We start from the raw sequence: 24129 nt of genomic DNA, 5'->3' as shown, positions 1-24129 counted from the left end.
GTGTGTTAAATTCCTCACCAAACACATGATTTTCAGTAAGTGTTCTCTCTTATTTTATGCGGTAGCCTTCTGGATTAAAAAAGTTAATGACTTAAAACTAGCATTAAAAATTCTGTAATACTGAGAACACTAGCAGTAATTTTCACACCATGCTAGCTCTCAGAGAAAAGTTCCTTCAGGCAGCAAATCTTTCTTCCTATTGCCTTTTTGAAGTTTAAAGTAAAAGTCAAAGTATCATTAAGTGCATATTACAACACATATGCTGCAGTGTGTGAAAAGTGCAATAGAGTAATAAAACCAAGCAACGTAAAGTGAATATATGCAATCTGTTAATATCTACACTTTTATCTACTGATACTGAAAACTCACCTGAGGGAGTTTTTTATCTTCATCGGATAAGCAATCAATTGCATTACTGAATACTTCTTCAACCATCTTCTTTTCTTCATCTAGGAGAAAATTCAAGGGTACAGAAATATCAAAATGAGTTAGTGATACCAAACTTCACACATTACAAAGAATAAGAATCTAAAGGCCAGGGGTGGTGTCCCAAGCTTGTAATCCCAGCACTTAGGGAGGCTGAGGCAGGTGGCTGGCTTGAGGCCAGGAGTTTGAGAAAAGCCTGGGCAACATGGCGAAGCCCTGTCTCTACAAAAAATACAAAAAATTTAGCCAGGCATTGCGGCGTGCACCTGTAGTCCCAGCTACCTGGGAGGCTGAGGCAGGAGGACCACCTGAGCCCGGGAGGCTGAGGCTGCAGTGAGCCATGACTGCACCACTACACTCCAGTCCTGGCAATAGAGTGAGACCCCGTCTCAGAAAGAAAAAAAAAAAAGTCTTTAAAGAGCAAAAGTAAAGAGGCGGCATTTAAGATGGTCAAGGAGAAAGTAGATAAAAATTACCACATAATCAATATAATTCTCTGCCTTTCAAAACATATCTAGTAGACTTAATTCATGGAAAAAAAAGTACTGTCTTACAAAAATAGTAACAATAACCACATCTGGTGCTTTACATACAACATTTAAGTCTAACAATTACAGGACACAGGAACTATTATTATCTACATTTTACTACTAAGTAAAGTGAAGCTTGGTTTTTAATAATTAGCACTACTATTAACTGTTGAGAAAAACAATTCCAAAGCCCATGCTCTTTCTTAACCATTGCACTGCCTTCTTGTACAGTGTCTATCAAATAATATGCACTGAATAAGTATTTGTTAAACTGAATAAATATTTGTTAAATTAATCAGTATGCAACCCTGCAACTTTAAGTTTATTCGGCACTTGTAGGTAAGAGAAAACATTTATGGGCAGAACAATTCAGTCTTTAAAAAAACACAAACTATTAGTGGCTTTAGGAGACTATGTCAGCTATCTGTCATTTGTTACTTTTACTCATGGAAAAGTAGGAATTAGCTTTAAAATGCACAGATAAAAAAACAAAACCTGCCTTGATAAAGAAAACAGTACAACTGAAATTTAAATTTGGATGACTTAAGATATTATTTACTTTTCACTGTACTGGATTACATGTGTAAAAGGCAGAGTTGAAAGATAATCGGGTTGGTATTCAGCACACTGCAATTCTTGGCCAGTGGTTTGGTTTAAATGTGTCCCCCTAAAGTTAATACGCTGACCCCTTAATCCACAATAAAACAGTGTTGAGAGAGGGCCTTTAAGAGACAGGGTCCTCATGAATGGATTAATACCTTTATCAGAGGAATGGGTTAGTTATCACTGGTATGGGTTCCTGATAAAAAGATGAGTTCAGCCCCCTCTCCCACTCTCTCTCTTGCATGCTCTCCTGCCCTACTGTCTTCAGCTGTGGGATTCCACGACAAAAAAGGCCCTCACTAGATGTGCTGGGTCCCTCAAATTGGATTTCCAGCCTCTCGAACTGTAAGAAATTTCTGCTTTTCCTAAATTACCTAGTGATATGGTTTGGCTCTGTGTCCCCACCCAAAACTCATCTTGTAGTTCCCATGATTCCCATGTGTTGTGGGAGGGACCCAGTAGGAGATGATTGAATCATGGGGGTGTCTCTTTCCTGTGCTGTTCTCGTGATAGTGACTAAGTCTCATGAGATCTGATGGTTTTAAAAATGGGAGTTTTCCTGCACAAGCTCCCTCTCTTTGCCTGCTGCCACCCACGTAAGATGTGACTTGCTCCTCCTTGCCTTCCACCATGATTGTAAGGCATCCCCAGCCACGTGGAACTGTGAGTTCATTAAACCTATTTTCTTTGTAAATTGCCCAGTCTCGGGTATGTCTTTATCAGCACCGTGAAAATGGACTAGTCTCAGCTATTCCGTCACAGCAACACAAAATGGACTAAGACAGCCAGGTTGTGCTACTGCCTTAACTGTGTGACTTCAAGTGAATTACTTTTGCAATTAATGTATAGGAATAATTTACCGATTTGCTAGAAGTTATATCACTTTGATTGAGAATTACAAAACAGTTAAGCAAAGGGCAGGTCTTACTGGTTTAGACTTCAGTGAGAATGAAGCATGGTATTTTCTATATAGAGGGTGGTCTAACCAAGCTACGAGACCTACCCTTAAGTGGTCAAATAGCACAGTAACTGAGGAGTTTACAGTAACAAAGTATAAGAAGGCATGATTCTAATATTTTTCATAGGGTTCTCTGAATTTTAAATAGAACAATGTACCATATCTTTCAATGAAAGGAGAAGAAAGGAAAGAAAGTATAAGTCAAGGGCCTTTAAAGCTTTTACAAATGTGCTGAGTACTGCTGTAAATGTAAGGTGAATGGCATATCCTAGTAATATGCAACATATAAAAATATTACTAGAAATATATTTTATGCTCATTTTCACATAACATTAAAATGATACTGAAATGATGTAGTACCCGTGTTGAAATCTAATTTGGTCATTTGAAGTGCGTAGGCTTCACAATCTTTCTTACTAAAACTGAAAATAATCACAGGTTGGAAATTTCTTTCCATAATCATCTTCACAATTTTGAAAACATTTGATGGTCCTGCAAAAAGAGTAAACAACACACCAAAATTAACTCAAAATAGATCACAGATCTAAATTTAAAAGCTAAAACTATAAAACTTTTAAAAGAAAATATAGGAATAAATCTTCCTGATCGTGGGTTAGACAAAGCATTCTTAGATATGACAACAAAAGCATAACCAACATAAGGAAAAAAATGCATGAACTGGACTTCATCAAAGTGAAAAACTTCTGTGATTTCACGGACACCATCAATAAAGTAAAAAGACAACCTCGAACAGAATGGGGGGAGATATTTGCAAATCATCTATCTGATAAGGGTCTAGTATCCAGAATATGTAAAGAACTGTCATAATTCAACAACAACAATAAAAAACCATAATTTTAAAATAGAGAAAGGATATACAAATGGCCAATAAGCACATGAAAAAATGTTCAACATCATTAGCCACCAGGGAAATGTAAACTGAAACCACATTAAGATACCACTTCACATCTAATAGGATGACTATAATCAGACACACAATACTAAGTATCGTGGAAAAATTATATGTGAAAAAATTAGATCTATCAAATTATACCACCATCTTCCCAAATGGGAAATCAGGGCAAAATACATAATCTGAGTTTCAATTACTCATTACCCAGCCCAGGGATGCTGTAATTACAGAAAGATACCTCTGTTTCTATGGAGGAGGAGTACGGTGATACAAAGGATATAGAGAAAATGGAACCCTCATACATTCCTGAAGGAAATGTAAAATGGTATAGCCACTTTGGAAAATACTTTGGCAGTTTCTCAAAAGGTTAAAGATAGACTTTTCATATGGCGCAGCAATTCTACTCCTAGGTACATATCCAGAGGAAAACACCTATTCACACAAAAACTTGTGTTAAATAGTACATGCATCAATGTTTACAGCAGCATTCCTAACAGTCAAAAACTAGAAAAACCCAAAAGTCCATCCAATGATGCATGGAGAAACAAAATGTGGTATATCCATACAATGGAATGTTATTTAACCATGAAAAGGAATGAGTACATATAGCATAAAATGAACAAACCAGCCAGGCACAGTGGCTCACACCTGTAATCCCATCACTTGGGAGGCCAAGATGGGCATATCACTTCAGGTCAGGAGTTTGAGATCTGCCTAGCCAACATGGTGAAACCTCGTCTCTACTAAAAATACAAAAATTATCCGGGCATGGTGGCAGGTGCCTATAATCCCAGCCACTTGGGAGGCTGAGGCAGGGGAATCACTTGAACCCAGGAGGCAGAAGTTGCAATGAGCCAAGACAGCACCAGTGTACTCCAGCCTGGGTGACAGAGCAAGACACTGTCTCAAAAAAAAAAAAAAAAAAAGAAAAAAGAAAAAAAAATTAAAATTAACGAACCTTGAAAACATTACATTAAGTGAAAGAAGTCGGTTCCTACAAACATATGAAATGCACAGACAAGGGAAAGCCACAGAGATCGAAAACAGGCTAATGATTGGCTAAGTCTAGGGGATGAGAAGGGAAAGGTTGGGGGAAAAGGGAGAATAACTGTTAATGTGTACAGGGTTTCTTTTTGGGTTCATGAAAACATTTTGGAACTAGACAGTGGTGATGGCTGCACAACTGTAAATATACTAAAGAGTATTGAATTGTATACTTAGATGAGTATTGAATTGTATACTTAGATGAGTATTGAATTGTATACTTAGATGAGTATTGAATTGTATACTTACATGAGTATTGAATTGTATACTTACATGAGTATTGAATTGTATACTTAGATGAGCATTTGAATTGTATACTTAGATGAGTATTGAATTGTATACTTAGATGAGTATTGAATTGTATACTTAGATGAGTATTGACTTGTACTTAGATGAGTATTGAATTGTATACTTACATGAGTATTGAATTGTATACTTACATGAGTATTGAATTGTATACTTACATGAGTGAATTTTATAGTATGTAAATTATACTTAATGTCATACAAAAAAGATAAATATTTATCCAGTTTTATCATATATCATCTAGACCTTCACATAGCTTGAGAAAAAAAAAACTAAGACAAAAAATGTAATCTGAATACACAATTTACATGTAAAATTCTCTTAAAGCAAAGTTCCAAATTACCTTTTGTTCCTCCTTTCCGCCCTTTCTGGTCTCCTTTGGCCAAATCACCTGCATCTCGAAGCACTTGCATTGCAGTATTAAAATTATCTTCTCTGAAGTCACCCTGGAATCACAAATTTTTTCTGTGTAACTTCACTAATACTTAATCATAATTCAAACATTTTTCATACATAAGGCTTCCCCAAATAAAAATAATTTAGTATAATAATGAAAGCCACTAAAATAGTCCAAACATGATCTGTGGTAAGAGGTATTAAAAGGTGAAAAAGAAGTAATAAAAAATGAAGAAAAGCAAAACATAAGATATCTGAAACACGTCCAGAACCCCTATTCTCTAGGCATTTTTAAATACTGGGAAAGGAGGGAAATCTGATTCATGCATAAGAAAAACACAAGTCTCAAACATAATGTTTGAAATAAAAACACAAAAAAATCAAGATTGATTGATTAAAACTAAGACAAACAAATGTATCTCTCCCATTCTTCTCTAATTCAAAATTAAAAAAAAACAACAACAAGATATTAACAATAAAGTATGACACTATAGATTTAAAAAGGACAATTACTCTCTTACATTTTCATCAACCACAAGATGCAGGCCATCTCCCCCTGCTGGAAAAATGTAGTGTTGCAATGGAGTGGGCCGATAATCTGTGTAAATTACATGACAAGGCTGTAAAAAGAAAGAATTAAACATACAAAATTTTATTTCTTCAAAATAAAACTGTATCTTAGTCCAACCTAAAAGATCTTAAGAAAATCAAGTAATGAATTCAACATTTCAAAAATAAAACACTTCAAAAAATTCACTAAAACCCAGGCAAGAGAAAAATGTAGAAAAATTAGGTCTATGAAATTATACTACCATCTTCCCAACTTACCAATTCCCTAACCAGGGCTAAATACATGACCTGAGCATGAATTACCCATTACCTAGCCCTGGAATGCTGTAATTACGGAAAGATGCTTATTTTTCTATAGAGGAGGTGTACGGTGATACAAAGGATCCATGAAATAAAATGGAACTTTTCTGCCCCACCCAGGCTTTTCAAAACCTTAGTATAAAGCAGCAGGTTGATCTAGCTTCTCCCCAAGATCCATTGGGTTTTTCTATCCTACAGAAGCAATATGGGAGAATGTCATAAAAACACAATCAGGGAGCTTATAAACAGATAAGTTCATTAGAACATCAGTGTAAAGGAAAATTAAGGGCAGAAAAATAAAAGCAAGAATAAATTCAGTATACATAAACAAATGCCTGTTACAAGCACATACAGATGCTAAAGTCAGACTAGAAACGCAAAACAGAAAGTCAGTAAAAAGTTTGTGTTTACATGAGAAAAATCAAATCAAATGCTCCAGAGATGCCCAGCTTTTCCTGGCACCAAGGCATTGGGGGAAATTCTGTGTACTCATGGATAACTATCTGAGTAAATGCAGTAGTTTCTAAACGTGGCAGATCATCAGATCAACTTGGGGAATTTTTAAAATTAGAGCTCCCAAGGCATTATTACCTGAGATTTAGATATAGTGGGTTTGAGATGGGGCTTAGAAATCAACATTTCCAAAAAGCCAGTCAGTTGATTTTGATAAGCTGCTTGATTTGAGAAGTAGTTTACCATTAAAATGTTTTTTTTTATTATTCTGGACAACATCAGGAAAAAAGCATAGGGAGAGTACAGCAAGACTAATCTGTAACATTTTGAATACTGAAGACATCAAAAAAGGAGGAAAAAATACCTGTTTATGTAAATGGCAAATCCATTCAGCAAACTGTCGGGCATTTGGAATAGTAGCCGAAAGAAAGACATAGTGGACGTTATCAGGAAGCAAAATAATAGTTTCTTCCCATACTACACCACGTTCTGAAAAAAAATAAATATATACTTCGGACTATAGTTGGACTACAGTGTCACTCTGTGATAATATCTAAAATTATATTCTCTGAAGCTTTATAGTTAGAAATGCAGACTTTACCCAAGAATATTTTAAGCCACAGAACCTTACTGAAAACTATTTCTCACCATTAAGCTATCCAACAGAAAATTAGTAGACTAAACCACTATAAATACAATGTACTCTGAAATAGCCTACAAAGAGCAATTCCAGGGTTAATCTTTCCAAACAACCTAACAAGAGCCTCAATGACAAGGCAGCAGAACAGTATTTCTACTGCACATTGAAAAATAATGGTTACTGACTTGTAGAAAGTTATAGCAACAAATTTAGAAGATACTATTACTATTCCAGATGGCATCATTCACCCAAATTATCCTTGTGATCCTCTGGAGATGAAAGAAAGACTTGATGAGTGATAAAAACGTAAGTCATTTTTTATTAAAACGGAAAAAGTTTGACAGCTTCCCTCCTAAAATAAACAAATCAACAAAGGATTTCTGATTCTAAAACCAAAACAACTCTGTTAAGAGCTTAATTTTATAAATTTGGAAAGGGTGAAATATTCAAAGGGTAAATGATTTCTTAAATTCTATTACTTTCTCCATAAATGCAGGCTGATTTAGTGAGCTAGTTTAAATAAAAACCAAACCTTTTTAAGTGTGTACATATTAAACATTTAACTTTTCAATGTGTTTGTTAATGTTAGCCCTGCCAGCACCCTAAAAATTCCAAGCATACTTACTTTTTCATTACGAGAGTGTAACGGCCTAAGGGGCATTTGTAAGTTTTTGTTCATTTTTATTTCATAATCCTCACTTTTTTTTTTTTTTTTTTACCATAAACACATATTTCATAGTTACTGAACTAAATAAAAATCAGGAAAGTTAACTTTGCAAGCTAAAAGTTTTGGAAATTCTGTAACATTAGTTCTACTGGTGAGCTATTAGAAGCACGCCAGCTTTTAATTTCTTTTGCTTTATTTGAATTTGCATTTCTCACCCAGCAAAAGTTACTATTAAAGAGCTGTACTTGAATGAAATCTTAATGGAAAAATAATATCATGTTGTCCACTATTTAAAGAAGCAAGGCTGGGTGCGGTTCACGCCTGTAATCCCAGCACTTTGGGAGGCCAAGGTGGGAGGATCACTTGAGTCCAGAAGTTCAAGACCCGCCTGCTCAACATTGTGAGACGCCATCCCTACTAATAAGTAAAAATTAGCCAGACATGGTGGTACACGTCTGTAGTTCCAGCTACTTGGGGGACTGAGATGGGAGATCAAGGCTGCAGTGAACCATGATCCTACCTAAGATCCTACCTAGGATCATGCACTTCAACCTAGGTAACAGAGTGAAACTCTGTTTCAAAAATAAATACGTAAATAAAAATAAAGAAGCAACAGTTTATTAGAACCCTAGCCACACCAAAACTAGAAGCAAAATTTAACAATAACTTGCTCAAAATTCCTAACGTCATTCTGAAGGCAAATACATGATATACATTTCAACACTGAATATACCTGAATCTCTCATATAATGAATTTCATCAAATATAACCCAAGCAACTTCTCGCATAACTTCAGAACCTCTGTAAAGCATACTTCTCAAAATCTAAAGAAAAAAGTAAAAAATGTATTTAGTTGGATTCTGACATAACAGCTAATAGATGAAAGTTGTTTTTTACAACAAGGAATTGTGGATATTCTTTATTAAATGGAAATATTAAAATAATTTTAAGGAGTTACAGAACTTACTATTTAACAAATATTAACAAAGGTTAATATTCAATATTATATTGTTGTATATTATATATTATATTGTATATTCCTTTTCTCATAAAAAGAAAAGTAAATGGCTTCTAAACAGTTACTAATCAGATACAATCCACAGAGAGAATTATCACCCCTACTCTCCATATGTCTAGAATATGATGCAACTTCCTTCTATACATAGCGCCGTCCCAAGATTCATACTTTCTAAAATATAAGTACAACTTAAATTATCCTCCATTCAAAACACTGGATCATCCCTGAGTGTTTGCCCATTTTTTCTGCCTCGTTTTCTTGCAACATGGATACTTCCTGGCAACTGTTATCCTAATTTTTGGAGTTAATGAAAACCTTCCACAGATGAAAGAAAGTTTTGAAAATGGAAAATAAACTTCCATGAGGCGACAAAATGAAAAGTGAGCAAGCTTTTGGCTGGTTCTCCAAACCAGAAGCTAATTTATGCTCACCATTATACCATAGCCTTGGAAAATGCAAAGATATCATTAAAGTATGTACAAAAATACTTGGTAAAGATAACTAATCATGTCCAAAAGTTAAGATATTCTAAGTATATGCAAAACTTAACTGCAATTGTGGGAAGAAGGTAAACATAATACTGCACTCTAAAAAATCAGTTACTTGGCTGGGTGCGGTGGCTCACACCTGTAATCCCAGCACTTTGGGAGGCTGAGGCAGGCAGATCACGAGGTCAGGAGATAGAGACCATTCTGGCTAACACGGTGAAACCCCGTCTCTACTAAAAATACAAAAAATTAGCTGGGCATGGTGGCGGGCGCCTGTAGTCCCAGCTACTCGGGAGGCTGAGGCAGGAGAAAGGCATGAACCCAGGAGGCGGAGTTTGCAGTGAGCGGAGATTGCACCATGCACTCCAGCCTGTGTGACAGAGTGAGACTCCATCTCAAAAAATAAATAAATAAATAAAAATCAGTTACTCCTCTACTTGTACCAACACTGAGATATAGAAGAAGGCAAACTCACATGAAATGAAGAGTCACTATTACTATATATTCAAATCCTTAAAACTATGTATATAAAACCAGTGAAATATTTTCATGTCACTGACAGTAATAAACTTTAAAAATACCTGAAGAAAAAATGTATCTATGAGACAAATAATAAAGTATGGTAATTTAGAAATGTATTATCATCAGAACATTTTAAGATAAATGTTATCCATTTTGCCTAAGTCTAATCAGAAAATAAAGTACTATACTTTACCTAAGTAGAGCAACCAATAAAACATCCCAGGTTCGAACTGAATAGTCACATTAATTTAATTAAAAACGAAAAGTCAGATGAGGCACTATATGAATTACCTCTGTGGTCATAACAAGACAAGATGCCGTAGGATTAATAGTAACATCACCAGTCATCAAACCAACATCTTGAAATTCTTCATACATTTCACGGTATTTTTGGTTACTCAGAGCCTTAATTGGGCTGGTAAATATTACACGCTGCTTTTCCCTTAAGGCCAATGCGATGGCATACCTACAAATATGAAAACAAATAATCATAAGACTTTTCCTTTAAATTATGACTTTAAAAATTCTGTTAATATTTAAATTATGTCCAAATTTTCCCTAATTACTTATCTTGAATGGACTTTGAAGAATAGTAACACCATATCTATTATACTAATAATTATAATAAATATGACACAGAGTGATCTAAAATCATTTTAACTCTGGTCACTCAGAGTTAATGCAACTTAATCACTAATAGCAATAGATAACAGTTACCCTATTTCTTGCAAGGAAAACACCTTTGGTTCTAAGATGGGCCTCCAAAATTCAGAGCCTCTGTCTGTGAGTTCACACATATACAGATGACCAAGTGCTTATAGCCCCGGGAAAATGAAGTGTTTCCTCCTCAAGTTTCACAAATAAGTTAATCTATATGTATTCTTTTCCCACATGTAACAGTTAACAAGTCAGTCCTCTGAAAATTATGGTAGGTTCTGATTATGGAAAATTTCTTTCATAGCTATTAACAGAACACAATAGAGCAGTTTTGTTTTTCTTTAAATATAGACAATGACATCAGCATTAAACTTAACATTGTAGTAGAGCCTCCTTATTTAAGATTCAGCTCCTGCCCAGAATAGGCTTATTACAATGTATTTGGGGAAATAAAAATAACATTCATCCCAGCCAGTGAAATAAGCAATTTTTAAAAAATCAGAAGTTGTCCAAACATCAAATATGAATTATAAGAAACATATATGAAAAGAAAATACAAAAATGCTACATACATTATCTAAACTTTTCAAGAAAAAAATTGCAAGATATAAAAAGAAACAGGAAAGTATGACCATATGTAGGAAAAAAGAAGCAGTTACAAGAAACTGACTGTCTCAAAAAGGAACCAAAACTATTAAAAACATAATCAAATGGAAAGTCTACAGATTAGGCCAGGTGCAGTGGCTCATACCTGTAATCCTAGCATTTAGGGAGGCTGAGGTGGGTGGATCACATGAGGCCAGGAGTTCGAGACCAGCCTTGGCCAACACGGAGAAACCCTGTCTCTACTAAAAATACAAAACTTAGTCAGGTATGGTGGTGTACATTTGTAATCCCAGCTACTTGGCAGGCTGAAGAAGGAGAACTGCTTAAATCCAGGAGGTGGAGGTTGCAGTGAACCAACATCACGTCATTGTACTCCAGTCTGGGTGACAGAGTGAGACTCTGCCTCAAAAAAAAAAAAAAAAAAAAAAAAAAAGAAAGTCTACAGATTAACAATCGAAAGGAAAAATTCTCTAGATGGGCCCATAAGCAGATTTGTGATGACTGTTATCAATGAACATGAAGATAAATTGAGAGAAATTATCAAATCTAAAGAGAAAAAGAAATAGAAAAATAAGAGACACCCAGATATCTGCAAGACATCCTTAAGTATCCCAAAGGAAATTCCAAAATGAGAAAGAGGTAGGAAAAAAAAATAACAATAAAAAACTTCATTTGTTTTAAAGACATTAATCTAGAGATCCAAGAAGCTCAATTAACACAGCAGGAAAAAGCAAAAGAGAACCATACCTAGAAACATCATAGTTAAACTGCTAAATGACAAAGGCAAAGAGAGTCTTTGAAAAACCGCAACAGAAAAACTCAACACATAAAAAAGAACAACATAATTAAGGCTGACTTCTCATCAGAAACAATGGAGTAGAATGAAACAATATCAGTAGAATGATGTATTTGGAGTTGAAGGGGAAAAAAAAAATCTGTCAACCAGGAACTCTATATCCAGTGACACTGTCCTTCAAAAATGAAAGCAAAATAAAACTACTCTGTAAGAAATATTTATTAAAAACCCTTCAAACTAAAAGGAAACAATACCATAAAACAGAACAATTAAGACTGTGTATATAAAGGTATATATAAAACTTTTATCACTTAATATTTTTAGAAAACACAATTTAAAGCAACGATTATATTGTATTACAGATACTGTATTACTAGATTTATAGCATATGTAGTTGAAATACATGACAGTATTAAATAGTACAAAAATGAGAAGAAAATATTAGGGCAAGTTTTCAATATTTCCCATAAATTGTGACTGTGATTTAGTTAAACATGCATACTGTAAGCCCCAAAATAACCACTAAAAACTAACTCAAAGAAAGCTAAAAAGTCAAGAGAAATTAAAATGGTACACTAAAAGATATTTGTTAAACAAAATAGAAGGCAGTAAAGGAAGAAAAATAAGGATCCAAAAAAAAAAAACATGAGAAATACACCAAAAGACCCCCAAAACGAACAACAAAAGGCAAATATAAATCCAACCATATCAATCATTAAATTAAACTACTGAAATTTCATAAAGTATCTTCTCTAACCACAAATTAAATTAGAAATAACAAACGGCTAAGTATATGGAAAATCACGTTTGAAAAGTAAACAACATACAAGGGAACCAAAAGAGAAATGAAAAAGTGGATTAAATGAAAACGAAACACAGTATTATCAGTTTACAGGATGCATTTTAAGCAGTACTGAGGGAGTTAATAGCTTTATATAAACACTTATATTAAACATAAAGAATTATCTAAAACCTCAGGAAATTTCTATGCCAGGCACAGTGGCTCACACCTGTAATCCCAGCACTTTGGGAGGCTGAGGCAGGAGGACTGCTTGAGCCCAGAAGTTGAAGACCAGTCTGGGCAACACAGACCCTGTCTCTACAAAAAATAAACTAAAAATAAATAAATAAATATAATACAAAAATTAGCTGGGTATGGTAGCGCATGTCTGTACTCCCGCTACTAAGGAGGCTGAGGTGGGAGCATCAATTGAGCCTGGGAAGTCAAGGCTGTAGTGAGCCACGATTATGCCATTGCATTCCAACCTGGTTGACAGCAAGACCGTCTCATAAAAGAAAAAAGAAATTTCTAGATAGACACGGTTTACCAAAATTGGCTTTAAAAAACAGGAAATTAAATTAGGAATTAAAAATCTTCCCACAAAGAAATGCCTAGGCTTAAATGGCTTCACTAGTGAATTCTATCAAACATTTAAGCAGTATGCCAAATACACAAAGTCTTACGGAAAACAGACCAGGAGGGAACACTTCCAGCTTACTTTAAGAGACCAGTATTACTCCAACACCAATGCCAAAGACTTTATAAGAAAATGACATACCATTATTCCTCATGATGATACAAAAGTCTAGAATAAACCAGAGTCAGCTCTCTACACATGCAGGTTCTGAGGACTGAAAATACCCTACTGTATTTGCAAGATGAGGAACTCATGGATACAGAGAGACAACTGTTCACATGTGAAGGTTCCACAGGGCCTACTGCAGAAATTTGAGTATCTGTGGATTCTGCTATATGAGGGGGTCTGGGAACCAATCCTCCTTGCATAATGAGTGACAACTGTACTGGCAAACTGAAATCGGTAACATACACAAATGATCATCTGCCATAAACAACCAGATTTATTTCAGGAATACAAGGTTGGTTTAAAATCAGAAAATTTAATATAGTACACTAAGAGAATAAAAAGCTAATACTACGATTTCCTCAATAGATGGAAAAATCATTTCACAAAATACAACATATCTTGATAAAAATTCTCAATTTTTTGTTTATTTTCATTTATTCCCTACTAAGAACAGAAAGAAACAACTTCATTCTCATTAAGAGCAACCAGCAAAAAACAGCTAACGTCATACTTAATGTTGAAAGACTGAATGTTTTCTTCCTCATATCAGAAATAAGGCAAGGATGTCCACTCTCAATACTATCCAACGTTGTACTGGATATTGCCAATGCAATAAGAAAGACACACATATTGAAAAGGAAGTAAAACCGTCTTTTTTCACAGGCAATGTTATCATCTATACAGAAAGTCTTATGGAATGTACAAAAAAGTTAATAAAACTTAAGGAATCACGACGAGGTTGCTGGATAAAATATCAGTATATAAAAATCAACTGTATTTCAATATACAAGCTATTAGCAATCCAAATATAAACTTAAGAAAAAATGTGATTCACAATAGCACAAACAGAAATACTTAGGAATAGGTTTAAGAAAACGTGTAAGACCTATACACTGAAAACTGCAAAATGTTGCTAACAGAAATTAAAGTTGACCTAAATAATGGAGAAATACATCATTTTCATGGATTGAGTCAATATTGTTAAAATGACAATTTTCCCCAAATTAATTTTTAAGTTCAACAAAATCCCTATCAAAATTAAAATGGGCTTTCTGGTTGGAAATTCACAAGCTAATCTTAAAATGCTATTGGAAATACAAAAGACCTGGAAGTGCCCAGTTTTTAAAAAGAATGAAGTTAGAAAATTCTCATTACCTAGTATCAATACTTATTATAAAGCCACAGTAATCAAAATAGTGTACTAGCGTAAAGATATAACAGAAAGTCCAGAAACAATCCTACACAATTTACAAGTAATTTACGGAAATTCAATTCAATGGGAAAAGACAGTATTCTCAATTGGAACAATTGGATATCCAAATACAAAAAGCTAAATTTAGACCCTTTCCTCACATCTTACAGAAAAACTAACTTGAGAAGAATCACAGATCTAAATGGAAGAACTAATACTATGAAACTGCAAGAAGAAAACAAAGAAGAAAATATTTGTGATTTTGGGATAGGCAAAATCACAATTAGGTAATTCTTAGGTATACCAACTGCATGATCAATCTGTAAAATATTAAGAAATTAAACATTTAAATTAAAATGCTTTCTCTACAAAAGAAAATTGAGACAAGCCACAGAATGAAAAACATATTTATAAATCACATCTGCTTTTTAAAAAACTCGTATGCTAATAAAGAATTCTTACAACGCAATTAAGACCAACAATCCAATTTAAAACATCAGCAAGACTCAAATAAACAATTCAAAGATATATAAAGAAATGATAAACATGAAATGATGCTTAACACCCTTAGTCATCAGAGAAATGCACATTAAAACTACTTTGTGACATCACTGAAATGGGTATAAAAAAAAAAGACAATACCAAGAGTAGGGAAGGATGCAGAGAAACTGGCACCCTCATACATTACTGGTAGGAATATAAAATGGTACAGCCACATTAAAAAAATAGTTCAGCAGTCTCCTCAACAGTTAAATACATATTTGCCATAAAATACAGCAATTACATTCCTAGGTATCTACCTTACCTAAGAGAAATGAAAACATAGGTCCACTTAAAGACTTGCACATGAATGTTTACATCAGTATTATAATGGCCAAAAGATGATCAATGTTTGCGTGTGGCTAGAGATAGGAATGGGTTTGAATGTAAACACACATAAGAGAACTAAATAGATGGGAGTCTTCTAAAAGGGGTTGAACAATTGTACCGATTTACTAAAACTCACTCAAATACATATTTATGATAGATAAACGGTAAGTAAATTATATAATAAAGCTATTCACATACAATTAAAAAATCAGCAGTGTCAGAAAAAGTATTTGGTTTACATATATAAACAACCTGATACCAACATGTTAGCCCTAGTACCAGGTTTATAAATAAAATGTTGCACCCTACTATAGTTAACAGGTGAAGTAGGAGTTTACCTAAAGTCCTTTATTACTAGGGAAAATATGTGAGATCTGGTGTGCAACATCTGGTGTGCATATACAATTAGGTACCTCATCAGGTTTACTTTTTACTGAAGTGAAATTCACATAACATAAAATTAACCATTTTAAAGTGTATATTTCAGTAGGATTTAGTACATTCATAATGTTATACAACCAGTACCTCCATCTAATTCTAGTATTTTCATCACCTCCCAAAAAACTCTGTACTCACTAAGCAGTTATTCTTTACTCCCCTCCTCTCACTAGTCCCTGTCTCCCACCAATATGCTGTCTTTCTCTGTGGATTTACCTATTCTGGATATTTCACATAAATGGAATAATAAAATAAAGTAATCTTTTGACTCCAGCTTCTTTTAGTAGGCATAATGTTTTTGAGCATGTATCAGCACTTCATTCCTTTTTATGGCAGAGTAATATTCCACTGTCTGGATATACCACAACTTATTTATCCATTCATCATCCACTGATGGACATCTGGACTGTTTCTACCTTTTGGCTATTGTGAATAGTGCTGCTATGCAGATTTTAGGTACCTGTTATGAGTTCTGTGGGGGTACAAATCTAGGAGTAGAATTGCTGGGTCATATGATAATTCTACATTATAACAAATACATTACATTCTACATTATAACATTCTACATTCTACATTATAACAAATTCTACATTATAACAAATCTCGGAGTAGAATTGCTGGGTCATATGATAATTCTACATTATAACTTTTTGAAGAATTGCCAGACTGTTTTCAACAGCAAACCTCATCAGGTTTTCAAGTATCTACAATCCTGGTGAATTTCTTAAATTCTCTTTACAATTTCCTAGCCCAAGTTTTAGAGCAGTTTCAGCATATCTATATGAAAACTTCCTCTACAGAAAAATCTCTCCTCCTGTAGGAAAAATGAAAGCAAGGTTACAAAAGCCAAAATTCAAATTACTATACATATGCTGGCTTTAAATGCATAAAGCACCAAACATATCGCAATTAAATTAGTTTCTCTAAGTGAAAAAAATAATTGAACTAAGAGTAGTCAAACCTCTTCTTCTATACCTGTGCCTCAGGAGGAAACTGGTTTGTGAATTAAGCATCTTCTGAACAGGAGTGGACTCTTAAGAAATTCCACTGAACATAACTAGGGTGATAGAGAACCATAATGTGTTTAAGGCTGAGAAAGAGATAAAGACTATTCTGCAACTGGCTGATACTGCTGAGATGACAATATAAGATACAAACTTCACTCCTCTAACTCAACGAAGAGAAAAACTGAGACTTACACAGCTAAGCCAAGGTCTGGAAGGAATGAATACAGTGACTAGACAAGCCCTGACCAGGAATACAAAATTATTCGGCACCCAACAAGGTAAAATTCACAATATTTTAGTATCAATAAAAGGTATGCAAAGAAGCAGGAAAATATAACCCATAATGACAAGGGAAAAAAATCAATAAAAACAAATCTGAAAATGAGACAGATGACGGAATGAGGAATTAATAACACAATGACCAGATAAGCCAAGGTCTGGAAGGAACTAATAATAGATAAGATAACCTGTTAAGGAAAAAAATATTACGGGATTCATGAATTATTTTGATCACCGCTATGATTTAAATGACCCCTACAAAATGTATGTAGAAATTTAACTGCCAAAGTAATGGTATTTGGAAGTAGGGCCTTTAAGAGGTGATGAGGTCATGAAAGCTCCATCTTCATGAATATACTAATTACATTATCTTGGGAGGGGATTATCAAGGGGGCGGGCCCCAGTTAAAAGGACAAATTAGGCCCGATTTCCTCTCCCTTTCTTGCCATGGGATGACCCTCGCCAGAGGCCTGTGCCATGCTCTTGGTTTTCTCAGCTTCCAGAACCATGAGCTAAATAAACTTCCTTTCTTTATAAATTACCCAGTCTGTGGTATTCTGTTATAGCAGAATATAGCAACAGAAGACAGACTAAGACAACCACCATGCCAAGGTAAAATGGCTGATGAACAGGATGATTGGTGCCATTTTTTTAATGTTTCTTTTCTCTACAGTCTTCTTTACTCTTTAGGTAACCCCTGTTAAGAGTACCTAATTCAGCTACCCAACTGGAAAGGTCATAGAGAAATATGTTATAAATTGTAAAAGTTAAACCAAAAGAGTCAATCTACAACAGATTGCAAAATGCCATCCACATTAATAAGCACCATCCATCCACTTTTAGAATGGCCCAGTTCCTATCAAACATTAGTATTCATCACCTGGTGATCTTGTTAAAATGTAGATTCTCAATCAGCAGTTATAGGGTGGGGCTAGAGATTCTGCCTAACAAGTTCCCAGGTAGTATCAAGGATTATACTTTGAGTAGCAAGACTACACAATCTTGGTTATTAAATATATTTTAGAAGAACAGGAACCTACCAAAATATGTGCACTATTGTAGTAATATATAATGTACATTAAAAATAATACATAAGACATCCACTTACACCAAGATGGAGTAACAGAAACTGGCTTTACGCACCTACCTGAAACAATGATAAAACAGCACAAAATATATGAAACAGTGGTTTCATACACTGGATATAAGAACAATATGCCCCAAGAGAGAGAAAACAAAGTAGGTAATCCAAAATTACTGCCTAGATTTTCCAAACTGCAGTTCTAAGATGGGCAACCAAGGTAAACCCTGGAACTTTCCCTAAGTTGAACAGACCAAGATCGTAGTCTGTGAAGGCCACAGCAGCTGGAGTTTGCAAGGCAGAATACCAGAGGAGACAACTGCAAAGACAAGGCTCTGAAAATCTGCTGAGCATCTGGAAGTCTTCAGGTAGTAATGATCTGTGAATAAGTCTTAGGAAATTATCTGAGGCCAGGGAAAAACCAACCAAGAGGAGAAGAGATAAAAATTACCAAATCTTATACGCGACTGGCAGAAATGTGGTTTCCCACCAGCTACAGTGGAAAACCTCAGAATTCACAAGATACTGCATAGAATACCGAGAAGAATACTAAGTAGTGGGGAAAATCAGCCCTAGACTAAATGCTATTCTGGTCGTGCCTAAAAAATTCATAAAAGTAAGCCTCAAAAGGATATTTTTTCCAAGTAACTTAACTATACCTCAGAACAAATCTCACAAATACGTATAAAAATGCAAAAGTATTCAGCACCGAACAAGGTAAAATTCACAATGTTTTGGCATGCAATAAAAAAGTATCAGTTTTGTCAAGGTGCAGGAAAACACAGTCTGTAATGAAAAAATTTTTTTAATCAGTAAAATCAGATCCCAAAATAAGACAGATGACAGAATTAGTAAACAGGGATATTAAAAGTTACTATAAAAGTACTCTATATGCTCAAGAAAGCTGAGGAAAATTAAACAGCACGTTAAGTAAAAATACGGAAAACACTGACGAAATCAAAATTTTAGAGATGGAAACTCTGAGTGTCTGAGATTAAAAAATACACTGGCTAGTATTAAAAGCAGATTAAGACACTGCAATAAAAAAAAAAGTGAATAAACCTGAAGTCACAGAAACTATCCGAAATGAAACACAGAATAAACACCAAAAATAAAATAATAATAAATAAACAGCTTCAGTGGGCTGTGAACAACTTAAAGGGGCCTGCTGTAAGTATAACTTGAGTCCTCAAAGAAATAAAGGAAGGGGCAACATTTGCAGTAAAAAATGTCTGAAATTTCCCCAAATTTAATGAAAACTATAATAAATCCACACATCTAAGAAACCCTACAAACTCAAGTATAAGAAACATGGAAAAAAAAAAAAAACTCAGTCACATTATAATCAAGAAGTCAGTGATTAAAAAAAAAAAATCAAAGAAGCAGGAAAGTCAATCCGTCAAAGAGACCAGGAAATAATACAGAAAAACGAAGTAGTAACAAGGACATTAAACGTTTCTGTAACTGTACCCTATCTGTTCAAGCAGATACGACTGCATTTCTATAAACTAGAAATAGAAGAAAACATTAAGAAAAAAAAGGAAGCTAAAAAAAGTTAAGAGACATGGAGGATAACAAAAATAAACTGAACTTCTAGCAAAGAAAATATAATATCTGAGATCAAAAATGCATTCAGTTCATGTCTATAAGCCCAGCACTTTGGGAAACCAAGGCAGGAGAAACACTTGAGCCCAGGAGTTTGAGACCAGTGTAGGCAACATAGAGAGATTTCATCTCCACAAATAATCAAAAACTTAGCCAGTCATGGTGGCACATGCCTGTGGTCCCAGCTACTCGGGACACTGAGTTGGACTGCTTGAGCCCACAAGTTTGAGAATGTAAATGAGCTGTGTTTGTGCCACTGCACTGCAACCTGGGTGACAGAGCAAGACCCTGCCTCAAAAACAAACAAACAAACAAAAAAACCAAAAGCAGCACTCAATGAGATTAACAGCAGATTAGAAAATTCAGAAGCAAAGATTAATAAATTTAAAGACATTGCATTAGAAATGACCCAAAAATGAAACTCAAAAGAAAAAAAATGAATATAGTATCAGTGAGTTGTGAGACAACTTTAAGTGGCCCAAAAGAGTCCTTGAACAAGAGCCCTGAGGACTGCAAAAACAAACCCAAAGACAAGAAAAAAATGCAAAAACAACACCAAGGTACATAAAAAACAAACTGCTTAAAATCAATGATAAAAATCAATCTTAAAAGCAGCCAGAGGAAAAAAGACACATTATGTACAGAGGATCAAAGGTATGCTAGGATTTCTTGTCATAAACTATGCAAGTCAAAAGGCAGTCTTAAAAGAAAATTACAATTCCATACCAAAGGAAAATACCTTTCAAAAATAAAAAAGTAAAAGATTTTCAGACATACAAAAGTTAAAAGATTTTCTCATCAGTAGAACTGCACTACAATAAAATGCTAAAGGCATTTCTTCAGATAGAAGGGAAATGATGCTGTACAGAAAACAAGATCAAACATAACTTATCAGACATGTCAAATTATTTAAGAAACATCTCAAAAACATGGCCAGGCATGGTAGCTCATGCCTGTAATCCCAGAAATTTGGGAGTCCAAGGTAGGACAACTGCTTGAGTCCAGGAGTTTGAGACCAGCCTATTTGAGTTTGAGACCCTGTGTTGTCTCTTTAAAAAAAAAAAAAAAAAAAAAAAATTAGCCAGGTGTGATGGTGTATGCTTTTAGTTCCATCTACTAGGAAGGCTGAGGCAGGAGGATGGCCTGAGTCCAGAGATCAAGGCTGCAGTGAGCCATGACTGCGCAGAAGAAAAAAAAAATCAAGTCAATAAATGCAAAAAAAGCACTTGACAAAATCCAGTATCTAAATATTTTATACACATAGACATATATACATACGCAAACAAAATCTCTGCAAACTAGGAACAGAAGTTCCTCAAACTGATAAATAAAAAGCATCTGTGAAAAACCAACAGGTAATATCATGCTTAACGATGAAAGCCTGAGTGTTTTTCTCCTAATATGAGGAACAAGAAAAGAATGTCCTCTTTTATTACTTCAAGCAAACATTGTATTAGAGGTTCAATAAGACAAGAAAAAGAAATTGCTCAAAAGGGACAAGTAAAACCATCTTTACTAGCAGAAATCAAACAAACAGCAAAAAAGAAACTTTTAAAGAGTGAAATAAGAAATAAGAAACAAAGTGACTTTAAAAAGAAAGCTACTCACTCGGCGCATACTGTTTTTCCCGCTGACGTATGTGCAGATACTAGAACAGACTGATTATTGTCAACACACTGAATGGCCTCTCTTTGAAAAGCATCAAGAATGAATGGGTATTCCTATAAAAACAAAATATTAATATCTGCATAAAAACATCTAGTCATATCAGAGCATACTTAAAATCAAAACACAGGCAGGCTACCCCCCAAAGCATTCTGGGAGTATTCCTTTATGATTCTATTTAGAAAATATACTACACATTAGTGAAAACAAGGAAGAGTAAACTACATTTTTGCCCAGACAACAAAGAAGCTAATTCTGCTCTCTAATCTTTTGATTATTACATTATGTTGATGTGTATTATATTAATAATAAAATTATCATTACCATTTACCAAAAACAAGCTCTGTGGCCAGGCACTGTGTAACACATTTTCCATATATTATTACTAATTTTCACAACAACCCCTATCATAGATATTATTTCCTTTCATAGGCAGGAACTCTGAGGCTCTAAAAAGTGAAGTCTCTCAGTAAAGTTCACTCCGTAGAGACAGAATATTACATCTATTAGACTTTAAGAGTTCATGCATACTCTACCATACTGCCTTTTTTATTTACAGAAAATTACTTGGAAAATTAAACCTTAAAAATTTCTTGGCCTTTTAAGGTCTGTCAGGCCTTCAAAATCCATCTAATAAAAGCACAGAGTTCCAGTTTCATTAGAAGCCTGTTAAAACCCTAAAACTATAGGCAAAAACTAGTATACATGTATTTTTTTCTGGAGAAAGGTTGATAACTTTCATTACATTCTTTTAAAAGGTTGAGAATCACAGTTTTAATATTTTAAAATCTCATCACATGATGGCTGGTTTCCAGCATAGTTGTTAACTGATTCAGTTCCCATTTTATTTGTCTTTAGTTGGCTTGTTCTTGATACATACATACATATGCTGTGGGAAATACAAAAATCTCATTTGAAATAAGAATTTTAAGAAAAAGAGACTCTCACAAAACTATATAAACTGTATTACCCAAAGTACAGACCTTAGCAGCTTTTCCAACTCGTGGTTTAAGTGGTAAATAATCCTCATCTGCAGGAAGCGCAACCTGACAACAAAGTAGAAAAGAAAAAAAAAAGACCTCACCAACTATTTAAGAACTGATGTATTTAGCATTCCATAATGGATGACGGTTTGGAAAATAAAACTGATGAACTAGAGTGATGAACTTTAACTGTCTCAGACACTGTAAATCAAATAACTGTCTTTAAGAACAAGGCAAAAAGCCAGTTTCAACACTCAGAAATTACATCTACTCGCATTTGTCTAAGGGTAATAATTGAAAGCTGATGTTTATCTCCCTGAGGAAACTGTGTACTTTTTAAAGTTGAAACTACTACAACACAGAAGAATAACAACACAGTGGGTAGAAAACAACATAGAACAAAAAGAGAAACTTTTGAATGCTCATATGCTGACAGGGAATGGCAATTAGAAAAAAAGAGACTCTAGAAATAGTTAAGAGAAAAGGAAATTAATAAAGTCTTTGTGCAGTGTGGCGATTCCTCAAGAATCTAGAACTAGAAATACCATTTGACCCAGCCATCCCATTACTGGGTATATACCCAAAGGATTATAAATCTTTCTACTACAAAGACACATGCATACGTATGTTCATTGAGGCACTATTCACAATAGCAAAGACTTGGAACCAACCCAAATGTCCATCAATGATAGACTGGATAAAGAAAATGTGGCACATATACACCATGGAATACTATGCAGCCATAAAAGTTGATGAGTTCATGTCCTTTGCAGGGACATGGATGAAACTGGAAACTATCATTCTCAGCAAACTATCACAAGAACACAAAACCAAACACTGCCATGTTCTCACTCATAAGTGGGAGTTGAACAATGAGAACACACGGACACAGGGCAGGGAACATCACAAACCGGGGCCTGTAGAGAGGTGGGGGGTTAGGGGAGGGATAGCATTAGGAGAAATACCTAATGAAGATTGACAGGATGACGGGTGTAGCAAACCACCATGGCAGGTGTATACCCATGTAACAAAACTGCACGTTCTGCACATGTACCCCAGAACTTAGAGTATAATAATTAAAAATAAATAAATAAAGTCTTTGTGGAGATAGGATAAGACACAACCAAGAATACTGGCAGAACAACCATCCTTAGTCTGGAAGGGGAATGTGACATGTACAATTAGCCTTGGTGATGGAGGTTATAATCAGACGACATTTCAACTTGATATCCTCAAGCCTGTGAAGAGGAAAAGTCACCCTGCTGAGAGAGTGGGAAGAAGTGACAGAAAGGTGGGCTTAAAGATAATCATGGAGCACAGAAGGGGCTTTTGACCTCTTGAGAATAGAGTTTGTGTTTCTTTTTTCTTTTTTTTTTTTTTGAGACAGAGTCTCACTCTGTCGCCCAGGCTGGAGTACAGTGGCGCGATCTCAGCTCACTGCAACCTCCACCTCCCTGGTTCAAACAATTCCCCTGCCTCAGCCTCCTGAGTAGCTGAGATTACAGGCACATGCCACCACGCCCGGCTAAT

At 34.8% G+C, this 24129-nt stretch overlaps 1 protein-coding gene across 2 annotated transcripts in view; it reads right to left on the bottom strand.

The window, feature by feature from the left end:
- The window catches only part of MTREX (Mtr4 exosome RNA helicase), a 118856-nt gene that overhangs the window by 75222 nt on the left and 19505 nt on the right, over positions 1-24129 (bottom strand). The window contains exons 4-12 of one of the 2 annotated variants that reach the window (XM_030798497.1): positions 22600-22662; positions 21560-21672; positions 10126-10300; positions 8540-8630; positions 6864-6988; positions 5698-5796; positions 5124-5226; positions 2878-3009; positions 370-449 (exon numbers count right to left, since the gene is read on the bottom strand). In XM_030798497.1, the coding sequence (XP_030654357.1) occupies positions 370-449; positions 2878-3009; positions 5124-5226; positions 5698-5796; positions 6864-6988; positions 8540-8630; positions 10126-10300; positions 21560-21672; positions 22600-22662 (981 nt within the window). Of the gene's footprint in view, positions 1-369; positions 450-2877; positions 3010-5123; positions 5227-5697; positions 5797-6863; positions 6989-8539; positions 8631-10125; positions 10301-21559; positions 21673-22361; positions 22440-22599; positions 22663-24129 lie in introns of those variants that run through there. The other variant, XM_030798498.1, reaches the window with a different exon arrangement.

Source organism: Nomascus leucogenys, chromosome 18, assembly GCF_006542625.1.
Source record: "Nomascus leucogenys isolate Asia chromosome 18, Asia_NLE_v1, whole genome shotgun sequence".
NCBI classification, from domain to species: Eukaryota; Metazoa; Chordata; class Mammalia; order Primates; family Hylobatidae; genus Nomascus; species Nomascus leucogenys.
The sequence above is the reverse complement of the archived record's forward strand: the minus strand, read 5'-3'. Positions and strand labels throughout refer to the sequence as shown.